Source organism: Catharus ustulatus, chromosome 8 (genome assembly GCF_009819885.2).
Source record: "Catharus ustulatus isolate bCatUst1 chromosome 8, bCatUst1.pri.v2, whole genome shotgun sequence".
In the NCBI taxonomy this organism is placed as follows: domain Eukaryota; kingdom Metazoa; phylum Chordata; class Aves; order Passeriformes; family Turdidae; genus Catharus; species Catharus ustulatus.
In genome coordinates, this window is record NC_046228.1 from 25,000,180 (window position 1) to 25,012,825 (window position 12,646).

Here is a 12,646-nt window from a genome sequence, read left to right on the forward strand (position 1 = left end):
CGTGAGACCCTGAGGTTTCCAGGTTATCATAGTGCGTCATTTTCTGCCAGGGGCGTTACTGAGGGGGACAGAGGTGCTACAGCTTCCCTACTGCAAATAGGAATGTTTATTTTACTTATGGGATAGTAATTGCTTAGCTGTCCTGTTTTGTAAAGCTGAGTGAAGATAAGAAGAAGGAGAGAACACTTAGAAAAAAGGCAAATTCAAACCATAGGTTTGGTACTGTCAGAGGAGTGGGTGTTTTATGTAGGAGGTGAAGGTGTAGGTAAAAAGAGTGACATTTACTGAGCTTATTGCTCAGGCTCCTTGTAGTTCAACTGTGCCTACTGATGGTATTTGTAAAGCAGCCCACATGTGAAAGAGGAAAAACTGACCTAGAATGAAAACTGTGAAAAAAAAAAATTAAAAAAATCTCCAACTTCCATTCTGTCTAAATCTGAAAATATATTTGGCAATCTTGAGTAGTCCTTTTTTCCTTTGGAACTATCAAATCTGTCACATACAAAGCCTGTATCAACACAGAGCATGTATTATATTAGAAGCATTTAATGCCAATCAGTAAAGCCTGTTGAAAACGTAAGAACAGGTGTAGGGGTCTTTAGCTGTTAACTGCTACAATTACGTAGATGCCATATGGCTCAGCTGTGCAGTTCTCTGAACTGAATCTTCAGCTGTCCTGCATGAGTGAAACATCTGAAACTAAACATACCAGGAGAGACAATTGATACAAGGTTTTCTGCACAGATAGCATTCCAACCTGCTCTTCATTTACTCTTTAAAATTTTGATAGGGAAAATTAGCTAGGCAGCACTATGACCATTGTGTTATTTACTCCAGTGAAAGAAATTGCAATCTTTGGTGAGATATTTTCATGCCATTAAGCTCCTGAAGGCTGACTACTGCGAAGGAGATAATGTAATATGTAGTTGTCAAGTTTGGGATTAATGTATTAGGATGCATACTTAGTAAAAATCAGTACTTGTCACATCTGGGTGAGTCCCATGAGCTATAACCATCTTGAACATCTCTATTGTTCCAGTCATTTTCAATTTTGTTTCCTACTCTGCAGAATTTCCCAGGAGATGTGATGGGTCAGTAGCAGGCCAAAGATGGGCTTCAGACCTAATCTAATCAATATTGTGACAAACGTAATGAAAGAAGCTATGTCACCTTGGAATCCCAGGAGGTTTTTATCAGCTTTGCTCCTAATGGGATGTGACAGCAAGGCTGATCTGTGTCTCCTTAGGACAGGACAGAAGTTGTGCAAGGATGGCTGTGTGACAAAGGGTAATCTAAGTCCATGACAATTGGGCCTAAAGGTTGAAACTAGAGGTCCTTACAAGTTAAAGCATTAAATAGCTATTTTAATAACCTTAAATTTCAATTGTACTGTTTATTTGGCATTTATTATATTTTCAGTTCCTCTAATATGTCATCTGTGTTGAAAAACAGTAACCTATTCTGTTTTAATGGGAATGTTCTCAAGTTGGTTTCATGAATTAGAAGGCAGTAGTCACTGTCTTTATATGTATTCCAAGCAAAGCATTTTCACTCCAGTTCTCTATAGTGGTTTTTAATTTTATTTTTCATTGCCTCTTTTTGCAGTCACATACAAGAAGATCATTTGTCCCCCTGTATGTGACTTTTGCATGAGGCTAAATCAATGATCACACTTTTCCTGGGATTTCCTCCCTTAGTGCTACTCCTAAGTGTAATGCTACCTTTGTAGACTTCACCAATGAGTTTTGGAGTGCCATCTCAAATTTTTGTGTCCTTCTAGTTCTGGAACAGCAGCTTTGCTAAAAATAGTTTTTATATCTTCATTTTCTGTGATCAAGGTTGTTCATATTACCAAAACTGACAGGTTTCCACCCTTAATTCTTATGACTCCTTTCTCTGCGCAGCTAAGTTCAACTACTTGCCTCATGTGTTGCCTTTATAGTTTCTCTGTTCTTAAGTGTTGGTTCCATACTGTGATGCTCTTTCTAAAAATTATTCTCAAGGCATTTACTTACTTTCTCTTTAAATTTCCCCCTCAAGATAAATGGCAATTACTGTCAAAATGTTCTCATGCATAGAAATCCTGTGACATGTAGATCTCTTAAATATCTGGAAAGCTGCAGAAATATTACCAAAGTAACTATCAGTGTTGGACTAAAGTTCTTGAATGTTATTCTCTCTCATTGGGGAATTAACCTTTAAAGTTTCCTATGAAAATTTACCAAGTTCTTCTCTACGCCTACAATTTTTTAATATGAAAACATGTGTTTTGTCCTTTAATGTTCAACCAAGTTGTTTCTCAATTAATTTTCAATTATTCACGTTTTCTATATGAGGATTTCCATGAATTGCCTTGATATGTAAATAGTGGAGCAAAGCTGCCTTATACTTTTTACTAATCCTGCAATTACATTCTGTAGAGCCTTTTAACTTTCCTTAATATGAAACTAAACCCTCCTCTCACCTACTCCTTTACATAACCAAGCACTAAGAATTATGGACATGACAGCTAAATCCAGCGTTTAAATCCCAGGCACAGTAGCTGTGTGCTGTTGCTGCTCAGAGTTGCTTTCTAATAAGCTGTACACAGTGCAATATCTTATTAGTTAATTTGAAAATCATTTCTCAAGGGATTGCACGACTTATGTGCATCAGGTCCCTACCAATCCACTTAAAGCTCAAATGCACCAGACAGAGAAACTCAGCCCAGAATTGCATCTTATTTGTTGCAGCAGAAACCTTTACTTTCCTGTAAAGTACCATGGTAGTATTTTTGGTGTAGCAGAAGTTAAAATGAAAACACCCCTTTGCATTTTTTGAAAATAAAACCCATTTTTTATTCTGTTGCATAAAACAGAAGGTACGTGTTGCAATTCAAATGCCCTGTTACTCTTGAAATTTCAGTGTTGCAGTTTAACTTGGAGAAAGAGAGACTGAGAGAAAATTTTGGGGAAAAGCCCATCTTTGCTGCCAATGTGAGACTTGATTACTGATGTTCTGGAAAGCATCTCCAGAGTTTGGGATGGGTTGACTCCAAAAGACAAATTCAAACATTCCTGCAAGAGAGCTTTGATTCTGTGTTTATGATGCAGTGTCCTGCATCACTTTAAACCTGCCTGTACAATACTAAAACTATCTCACTTGGTGAATATTTATTCAAATCCATGTTTCTGCCTATTCTGTTACCTCCAGAGGAAAAGTTCACGTACCAGTTACATGAAATATTTAACCTCTTTTTTCCATTTCTCCACACCACCATTGCATAAAGCTACCACCATGTAATCTTCCTTCTGGGTGGTATCAATTTGTTACAAGTGACCTAATCATGACCTAATGCACAGAATATCAGTGAATTTATAACCTGCATCACAACTTTAAGCGAACTTTCTCTGTAGCACAGCATTAAATCACTTTGTCACGCGTGGCTGAGCTCTGCCATAGACAGAAGAGCACACAGCGCAGTGCAGACTCACCTGGCTCTCCAGGACCATGTCCTCTCCCAGCTGGAACACCCTGGAGCGGGTCCCTGCTCTGTGCTGCCACAGAGCCCGGAGCTGCTGTGCCGCTCCTGTGGCTGCACTTAGGCAAAGCGTGCGGGGAGTGAGAGCATCACTGCTGCACGTCACCATTATACCCAGCAAAACCCAGCGTGCTGCGGGCGGTGCTGCACGAGAGGAAATTCGGAGTCTCAGCCCTCCATTACGTGGGTGTCATGTGCTGGGCACTACCTGGGAACTTCCATCCCTGCCCTCCTAAGGCTGCAGTGAAACCAGGGCTGTTCTGCTGCTTCCTCTGCCTTTGGGCTTACAGGAATTGCAGGCTAGCTAAGACCTGGGTACACATGTTGTGAAGGAAAGGAAGCAGATTTTGGGCATTTCTAACTGGCTGGTTTCTTATATCATTGCTGCTAAAATTACTCCAAAATTCCTGTTTTGGTGTAGTATGACTTAATTTGTTGTTTTCTGGGGGTTTCTGATGGTTCTGGTTTTTTGGCAGTTTTGTTTTGTTTTCCTTTTTAATACAGAATTCCTACAAAACTACCTAACTGTAACTGTTTAGAATGTATTTTTTGGAAAACTGACAGCTAGGAGCTAATGCTCTGGAATGAAACTTGCTGACTTTATTTTTTTTAAATCAATTTTTGTTTGACCATTTTTGCATAGTAATGTCCAATGCATACCAGAAATTCTTCAGAAGCTCACTTCAATCATACAGGAAGAATTGTAGATGTATTCTGTTTGGAGACCTGAATTGGTAATAGGAAATGAGAAATTCTCTCCATTCCATATATGTCTACAGTGTAAAATCTTCCAAGCAGAGGCAAATCAGTAAATAATGAAAGGCATATTCTGTGTAGGTAACTTAGTTTGTAGTCACTGAAGACTTCATGTTAGTGGTGAGATGGGTTTTATTTTATGTAAAGGTATAGAAATTTTAATAATGATGTAGAAATAAGTAGTTTGGGGAAGCAGAACAGTTGGTAAAGAATGAGGAAGAAAGCAGAGGTGATGGCAAAAGACAATGACATAACTTTATGGAAATGGAACTGACATTTCTATGCAGGAAATGTGAAGGAACGGTTTAGAAGGGGAAGGTAAGAAGACAAGGATGTGATTATATGCTAGTAGGATACTTTTGGAAGAGGTTAATGGAATACATAATTTAGGCTTGCAAAGGATGAGGTTTCTGCAATGGATGCTAGTGATGGATAAGAATGGTTTGACTTTACCAAGTGAGGTGTGTGTTTAGATGAGATTTGAGAAGTGGACGACTGAGGAGCACAGAATGAGTCCCGTAATCAGAGATTTGTCTGAAGTGACAGACAGGAAGGATGGGGGGACAGGAGAGTGTGTTTTGAAAGCAAATATCAACAATATGGAATTTTACAATGAACTGTTATTGCAACGTGCTTCCCAGTGCAGTTTGGCTCCACATAGTTCCAAGAGGTATTCTTCTGCTCTCTAATGTCTGAAATAAATTTTATTCAAGTCTGAGACTGCCCAATGTGATTTCTGAACAATATAAATATCTAACTATAAATTATCCTACACCAGTGCTTTAAAATTTAAAAAACACCCCTTTATGTAAGACTCATAGAAAGTAAAATAATACTTACTTTGCATTTCTTTACAGCAGCTTTGCACAGTGGTTCTGCCATCCAGCCTTTCCCAGTGGGTGGACTTCCAGCTATTTCACTCTATGATTTTTGTCATGTGTCTTGCCTCCTTCCCCTTAAAATGAGGGGTGCAATGGATTACTATTAGAATTCACTGCTAATTAGCACTGAAAATGCATTGTAGCATCAGAATAAAATTTGACATACATATTTTCAGAGAGGGGAATATCATAAGAAGGAGATAGGACAAATTATGGTATACAAAAAAGGGAAAAAGGCAGAATTTTAAATATGAGGTGCCAAGAGAAAGGTAATAGGAAGAGTTGCAAGGGTTAACCAGTGACAGCAGTTTTTAATAGTCATTAAGAAGTTATTTTTAATAAAATACAATATTTATATTGCTGAATTGGCTAGTCATTAAACTGTTTCACAAAAAACTTGGAATTGAGAATTTTATTCCTCAGTGTAGTTATGATCATAGAAGAAGAGGAAATCTTTTTTTTCCTTCTTGAAAAGTACTATCACAGCATAAAGAATAGTGACAGCACAATCATATCTCATCAGGATGATGGACACCTCCTTAACTATATATGTTTAAATGTGACATAAAAATATGTGACATAAGAATATGGAGAAACTGCCAACTATTCTGTTGACACCTAAGGTAAAAGGGATTGAAGAGAATCCAGGTTTGAGCTGTTCAAAGACACACTGTAGTTATTATAAACACAGAGATTATTCACCACAGAACAACTTGAAAACCATCTTGTAGGTTTTTAGTAGGACCTTTTAGTAGCTTTTTTCCCCCTTTTTTTTGTTTTCTTTCTACGGGAAATTCACTGTTGCTGCATTACTAAGCTGAACTTTATGTTGTGATTAATACTACTGATTTGGATGCAGATTGTAATTTTAAGTAATTTTTTTTCTTTTTTTTTGAATATGAAATTAAACCAGAGCTGTGAGCATCCTGGCTGGCACCAGCCGTATGCAGCTGTTACAGCCGAAACTCTGACTTTAGCCGTGGCACTAACCTGAGCTGTTCTCTGAGCAGATATTTCTTTAGCACTGAGACCTCCACTTTTACAAATTTTAATTACTTCTGGAATTAAATACAGAGAGAACTTAACAGACAAGCAGAATAAGCACACAAAATTCATTTCCCTTGAAAACAAGACTAAAAACCCAACTTATTTGCCCAAAAATGTAGTATATGGCCGAATGTATAAATATTTACACCAAGTTGGGTAGATGTCAGTTGTGAGAGTGATAATGACTTCATGACCATAAGGAATTAAGGCATAATCTTCAGATGTTTTTACCTTTAAGTCTGAATTATCCAGAGTGTTTCCATGTTATCAATGCATTTTGTTTTCAGTTAGTATATGATCAAACTCCTAGCTTAAAGCAACTTTTAAATAATTTTTAGGGTTCCTGTATTCTTAATTAAACTCTAAGTTGATTTTAATTCAAAATAAAAGTTTTCAAAGCAAAATCTTATTCCATTGATTTTCATCACTAAAACAGAAGGAAAGATAGAAAGTCAGCAAGAAATATAAAAAATGGATTTTTGAGTTGGATGTACATTTTTCTGTTACTTTCATGTGACACAAGATTTTTATGTTAATTATATCATTGAAGAAATGCTGCTCCACTTGCTACTGGAACTGAAGGGAAATTGTTGGGGTTTTTCTAGTTTTGTGTTTGTTTGTGGTTCTTTTTAAACAGTACGTGTGTTCCTGATTCAGGGGAGCTTCTCCAACAGTTACGAGGATGAACGTGACTTCTCTATAAATATTAAGAAATCTTTTGGCAGGCCTTCCAAACTGTGCTGCAGCTGCCATCAGAACCTAGAGCAGCAGGAGCAGACACTTGTGCTTAGTTTTGGCCATTAGTAAACGTGGTTACTACGTTTATGTAGCTTCTACGTCAAGACTGGCTTTTTTCCAGGAAAACAGTGCACGTGCTTTAAATGAGCTTTAAATGCCAAAGCATTCTAAGGCAAGGTTTGTTTTGACTTCCAGCACTAGCAAGATGTGCTTTCAGTTGCTGAGTTGTGTTAGGCACAGGTATGGATGCAATCAACACTTTCTCTCCTGGTTCAGCTTCTTGCATGTATCTTGACTTTGGGGGAAGGTGGATGTGCCCATATAGGGTTAAAGCAGGCTGTGACTTCAGAGCATTGCAGACAGGCAGCTTCCCTTTTTTGTAAAGAGAGCAGCTTCCTGCTAGCGCTGATACTGCCGAGTGTCTGTAGAGTGGAAACCCCCACCCCTCAGAATGTTGTGTAGTGGAACTTACAGCTAGTGTAAAAACATAATGGTATGTTTATTTTTGGAGAAGTGGGAAACTACTGTGGGAGTAAAAAAGTTCTCATGGGGTTTTTTCATCATTCATCCAGTTACTTGTATACAATGATGTGGAGGAGAAGAGAAAAAAGCAAATAAAATCTCTTAGAAATCACAGAATTTGAGGATGTTTTTGCAGAACTGGGTATTAAAGGATATAGCACTTATGTCTCTTCTCTGTCTTCCTTGTAGAGATATGATAATGCTAATGATGTCCCAAATATATTCTTTCACTATTTGAGAGCTGTTTATAGGTGAGCTCAAGTGGTTTTGTTTTTTCCTAATATAAAAACCCTTTTATGCTACAGGCTTCAAATAAGAAGCACTATACTTTCCTAGAAAGTTGTAGGAGTGCTGTTGAACAAAGGATGGGTCTTAAGTGGTTAGACTGTAATTTATACTTCTAATTTTGTGAACACAAACATAAACTTCTTTTGTCATTGGAAATCACTCACTTTGGAAGGAGTCACTTGCTTTGTCTCCATTTGTGATATGTAAATGTTGACTCCAAATTTAGCAAGAGTCAATTTCTGAATGTTACTACCGCAGTTTAGTTTTGCTGTGCATTATCTCTAAGCTCTGGCAAGGCTGCTGCAACATATGAATATGGATTTGAATTTTTTTGTTTGTTTTGTATCTGCATAGTGGCTGTATTTTGACTTGCACTTCATTATGATGCTAAAAATTATCTTGGTGTCTCCTCTTGCTTGGCATTGGTTTGTTGCTATCATTTGTCAGTGCCATTGATTCTGACCTAGAACAGGGAACTCTTACAGGATTTTAATTATTTTTTTTACCAAAAGGAAGCATATGCTTGTCACAAGAAAGCAAGTACCAAGTGGCATGGTCTGATACAAGATGGGCAGTAATCTGGCCTTGGAAAGGTGATTATTAATACTGTTACTGTAGAAGGGGACTTGCAAGGGTTGTGGGAACTGCTATTTCATGTTGAAACTTTTTTTTAATATACACTTGGAATAGTTAAAACAAAAGTGAAAAAGAATAGTTGTGGGTTTTGAGTATGTAGGAATTTTTACTTTTTTTTATTTAAAATCATTTAGCAAGTAGTGAAAAATTTGAGGAAATAGTTCTTGGGCAAATAAAACTGCGCTCCCTTTCTGTTTTATTTTAAGTAGGAAAGAGGAAGCACTCTAGAAAAAGACCCAGAATATAATTTCATGATGTCTTATTTGTGGCTTTCTGAAGATTCTTTGATTGCTCAATACAACTTGTTTGAGAGTGCTGGTGAGAAAGAGAAACTGCTTGAGATCATCCTTCCTATTTATAAAAATGGCTTTTTTTTTCCCTGACAATGACCACAGAATGAAAACCAGATTTGATTATGTTTGTCAGGTGAACTTTGAAATTATGATGAATGTGGAAATGGCAGGAAAACATGTAGATTATGATTTATACAATCTTAAATATTTTCCTTTAAAATGATGATAAATTTCCCTTTGGCTATCCCTACTACTATGACCATAGGTTAATGTCTAGCAGAGGAAGTGAAAACTGGTAATTCCTCACAAGTGTGCAGGAGCACATGTTCCCTGTGGTGCAGGTGCCCTGGGTGTGCTGCTTTGAGTCCTGCCTGTGTGTGGTGCAGGTCGATGCTGTCAGAGGCACTCGCTGAGTCGAGGAACAGAGCACTAGCCCAGGGCTTTACACCACGCAGTGGGACTTGGGTTGTAGAGCTAATTGCAGCATTTAGGCCCTTCAAAAATGGGCAAAACATACTGGGCAAAACTCGCTTCCATGGTTAATTTATAAGCATGCAAGAGATGGAGTGATCCTGCTTTTTTGGAAAGCAACCCTGGGATGATGTGTTTTAACCTCAGGCTTTACCTATAGCTTGTTTCATGCAAAAAGCTGCTCTTAGACTTCAAACACTCGCTCCTCCCTGTGGCACCTGTGCAATTATGTGCTCAATTTAAAAAAAGCATGGAGAGAAACAGAATTAAAATGTTTTCTTCCACGGTGGTTTCCCTGTGACCTCTTTTCTTCTGTGGATTAAGTGATTTCCATTGCTTTTTCTGCAATTTCTTGGAGATGTTCTTGTCGTATTGATCTGGATGGTGTTAAATGTCTCTATTACATTATACTTTGTAAAGCTTCTCAGAAGTACTAGATGTAAAATAAAGATGCAGACCTCAGACCTGCATGATCCTATCTCTGCCAGGACTCATCAGGCAAGACCCAAGCGTGGCCATTTGTGGAAACCATTCAGGGTGGCAGTAAGTGTTTTGGTCACCTAAATTTTGCCCACACTGCCTGCAATGGCTACAATCCCTGTTCTTCAGGTGTAACAGATGGCAGCAGAATGTTGGTCCTTTACAAAGAAATGCAACATTTTGCTACTCATAATAATTATGGATCAGTATGGCATGCATGCACTCTTGGCAGTTTAGGTGTATTGCATTATTATAAAACTGATTAAAATAATTTAATCTTGGGAGTGTCGGAACACAAGCTGGGACCAAGTCCATTTGCTGGTTCTGCTGCAGATTCCTTTGTGAGCTGTATTTTATCTCCCTTGTTTCTGGTTCAATACATGGCTATACTGGATTTGATTCTTCTTATTTTTCTGAAGCATGGAAGTGGAAGATAGAAAATATATTTGTCTATTTCTTAACCATCTCTAGCTATGACTAATCACCTCCAACTATGAGCACTTTTATTTCAGAATTAAAAACTGGAAAATGGCAACTATTTGGCAGGCCTATCCTATGCCTTACTGTTTCATTATGTAGAACTCTTGGTGATGCTGAATAACAAGCTTGAAATACTTGCACTAAATCTGCTCCTCTTTTGTTGTTGTTGTTTGTTTTTTTGTTGAAAAGTGTTTCAATTTGCAAGTCAGAAGGGGAACTTCTGGCTGTAGAACTGCTGTACACTTTTCAGGAAGTAGGCTATTTACTGGGGCTTTCCTTGGTCAAGCAGATTGCTTGGCATGGGCTCAAAGTTTGCAAGTTTTAAGCCAGGTTTTCCTTGGCCTTTCTCCATTCCTGGTCCCTACATCCACTTTTAATCATCTTTTTAAACAAAAATATGTGTGGTCAGACCACAAAGGAACGTTAATTCCTTCTAAAAAATGTGCCGTTTGGTGGATCTCTTGATATTTGCATTAATGATGAACCATTCCTTGTCTCTTACTAAAAACTGAAAACTTGCATGTCCTCGAGAAGAGTCAGTAGTTTTATCATGTTTTGGGGGCTGTGTTTTGCTTTATTTATATTCAGGTGATTCTCTAGAGCTTCCCTATATGAACTTCACTGTTCAGTGAAAGCTTGGTGTATGAGTTGGTGCTTTCAGCTACTCTCTGGGACCACAGCCTTGTCCACCAGCTTTCTTTTCTGGTGTCCCAAAATAGAAGGAGGATCCTCCAAAGAGCATGATGCCTCATGTAACCACCTCATGTGACCAAAGCAGAAGCTGTGGGAAACGAAACTGTCCTTAATTCTGGAAGGAAATACCCAGCAACTAAAAAAAAAAAAAATCCAGGTTGGAAAGCACCAGAAATTTCCCACATAAATCTTCAGCATTTATCCTGTTTACAGACCTCTCAAAACTCTTTGATCCCAAAATGGTTTATACAGTCACTATATGAAAATTGTTAAAAAAGGTGTTTGGAAGTGATAGTGTGGAAGAATGTGAACAGGTTTGAGAAGCAGACCTTATTCCAAGAAAAAAGACAATATCAAAGAGAGTGCCAGAATACTTCTAGAAAGAAGAGGGGGCTGGCGTTGCAGCCAGGATGTGTTTCATTGCCTTGAAGTGAAAAGGAAATTAAGAAAAACTTGAATTTTGCAAACATTATGAAGCCATAAAAAGCTGGGCATACATTAAGAGTTGGAAATTGTCTGCTAATACAATATTGCTTTTATGGTAATGTAGGTTACAAAATAAGAGTGGGCACTTCAGGATCTGGGCTGAGGGCCAGCAGGCAGTGAACTCTGCTTCTAGCATGAATCACAATGTTATTGTCTCAGTGACACGTTGTTTTCCTGGTAGATACAAAGGGCTACTCTATGGAAGATTGACTTAAAAGAATAAATAAAAGTTGTTGTCACAAATGAGATTGGGGAAAAAATGTGGCACAACTTGGTTGCCATTCCACACACTCTAAAGAAAACCTCAGCTCAGCCAGTGGATTGTTACCTTGTGGCTAGGTGCCACGTACAGGAGAGAGCACAATTCTCACACATCAGGATAGGGTGGCATGAGAAAATGCAAGGCATCTAACATCAAAATACTGAAGAATTGATTTTCTTGGTGATATCCTTCCTTTACTGAATTTGTTTGAGCATATTGTACATGTGTATACTTTGGCATTTCTTTGTGGCATAATTCAGGTAGAAGCAGTCCCTGCCTCTTACACTTTGTTTCTGGATGGAGTTTTCTTTGCCCAGTGTCTCCTTCTTTGGGTTGTTTTAGTCTCCCACACTGCATTGTGGTGCTTTTATCTATTTATTTATTTCAAACCATAAATGTATTAGGCTGTGTTCTATCATTTTGTTAGCAAAATATCACACATAGTGAAAAACTAGAGAGAATTAGAAATTCCACCTTCCACCATCTTACACGTCAGATCAGGCTGGATAAAAGAGTGGGATAAGCACTGGAAACTAATGCTGTGCTGATCCTAGCCTGCAGCTTGTGAGAACTATGTCACATGCTGTGGCCTCATTGATAACGTGTTGCTAATTCAAGGTTTTGAAAAGTCACCAATTCCTACTCATTATTTTGTTTTAATCAATAGCTTGCTTTTAAATTAGTTTCACAAAAATTTTTTTTCCCCCATTTTATCCACAATGTAATGGATACTGTCACAAATTACTATAAATATCGTAAGGATTTTATTGACAAATTGAATGAAATAATTTAGAAAATTATCTAAAGAAAAATCAAAACCAACAGTAACCTTCCTTTCGAGTAACTCTGCAGCTCTCTACCCTCCTTTTCTCAGAACCAGTGAGACAGGATAGATTATGATTTGGTGCTGAGATTTCCTCACAACAGAAATGCTTCGTTCCAGTTTACAGTTTGAAAAACTGCCAGTGTGTATTTCTGTTTCTTAGAAAAGCTCGTTAGCACTACACCCTTGCTGTGACAAGAAAAACATGACCAAGAAAGACACCTTTGGTAATTACAGAAATGAGACAGTCATCATTGCAAAGAGACACAG

General features: G+C 37.9%; 1 protein-coding gene across 3 annotated transcripts in view; it reads right to left on the bottom strand.

Moving 5' to 3' along the window:
* Positions 1-12,646, bottom strand: part of RASGEF1A (RasGEF domain family member 1A) — a 153,858-nt gene that overhangs the window by 46,549 nt on the left and 94,663 nt on the right. The window contains exon 2 of one of the 3 annotated variants that reach the window (XM_033066190.1): positions 5,117-5,231. The exons of 1 other annotated variant lie outside the window; for it this stretch is intronic. In XM_033066190.1, the coding sequence (XP_032922081.1) occupies positions 5,117-5,158 (42 nt within the window). In that variant the 5' untranslated portion in view covers positions 5,159-5,231. Of the gene's footprint in view, positions 1-3,473; positions 3,499-5,116; positions 5,232-12,646 lie in introns of those variants that run through there. One more of the 3 variants, XM_033066189.2, reaches the window with a different exon arrangement.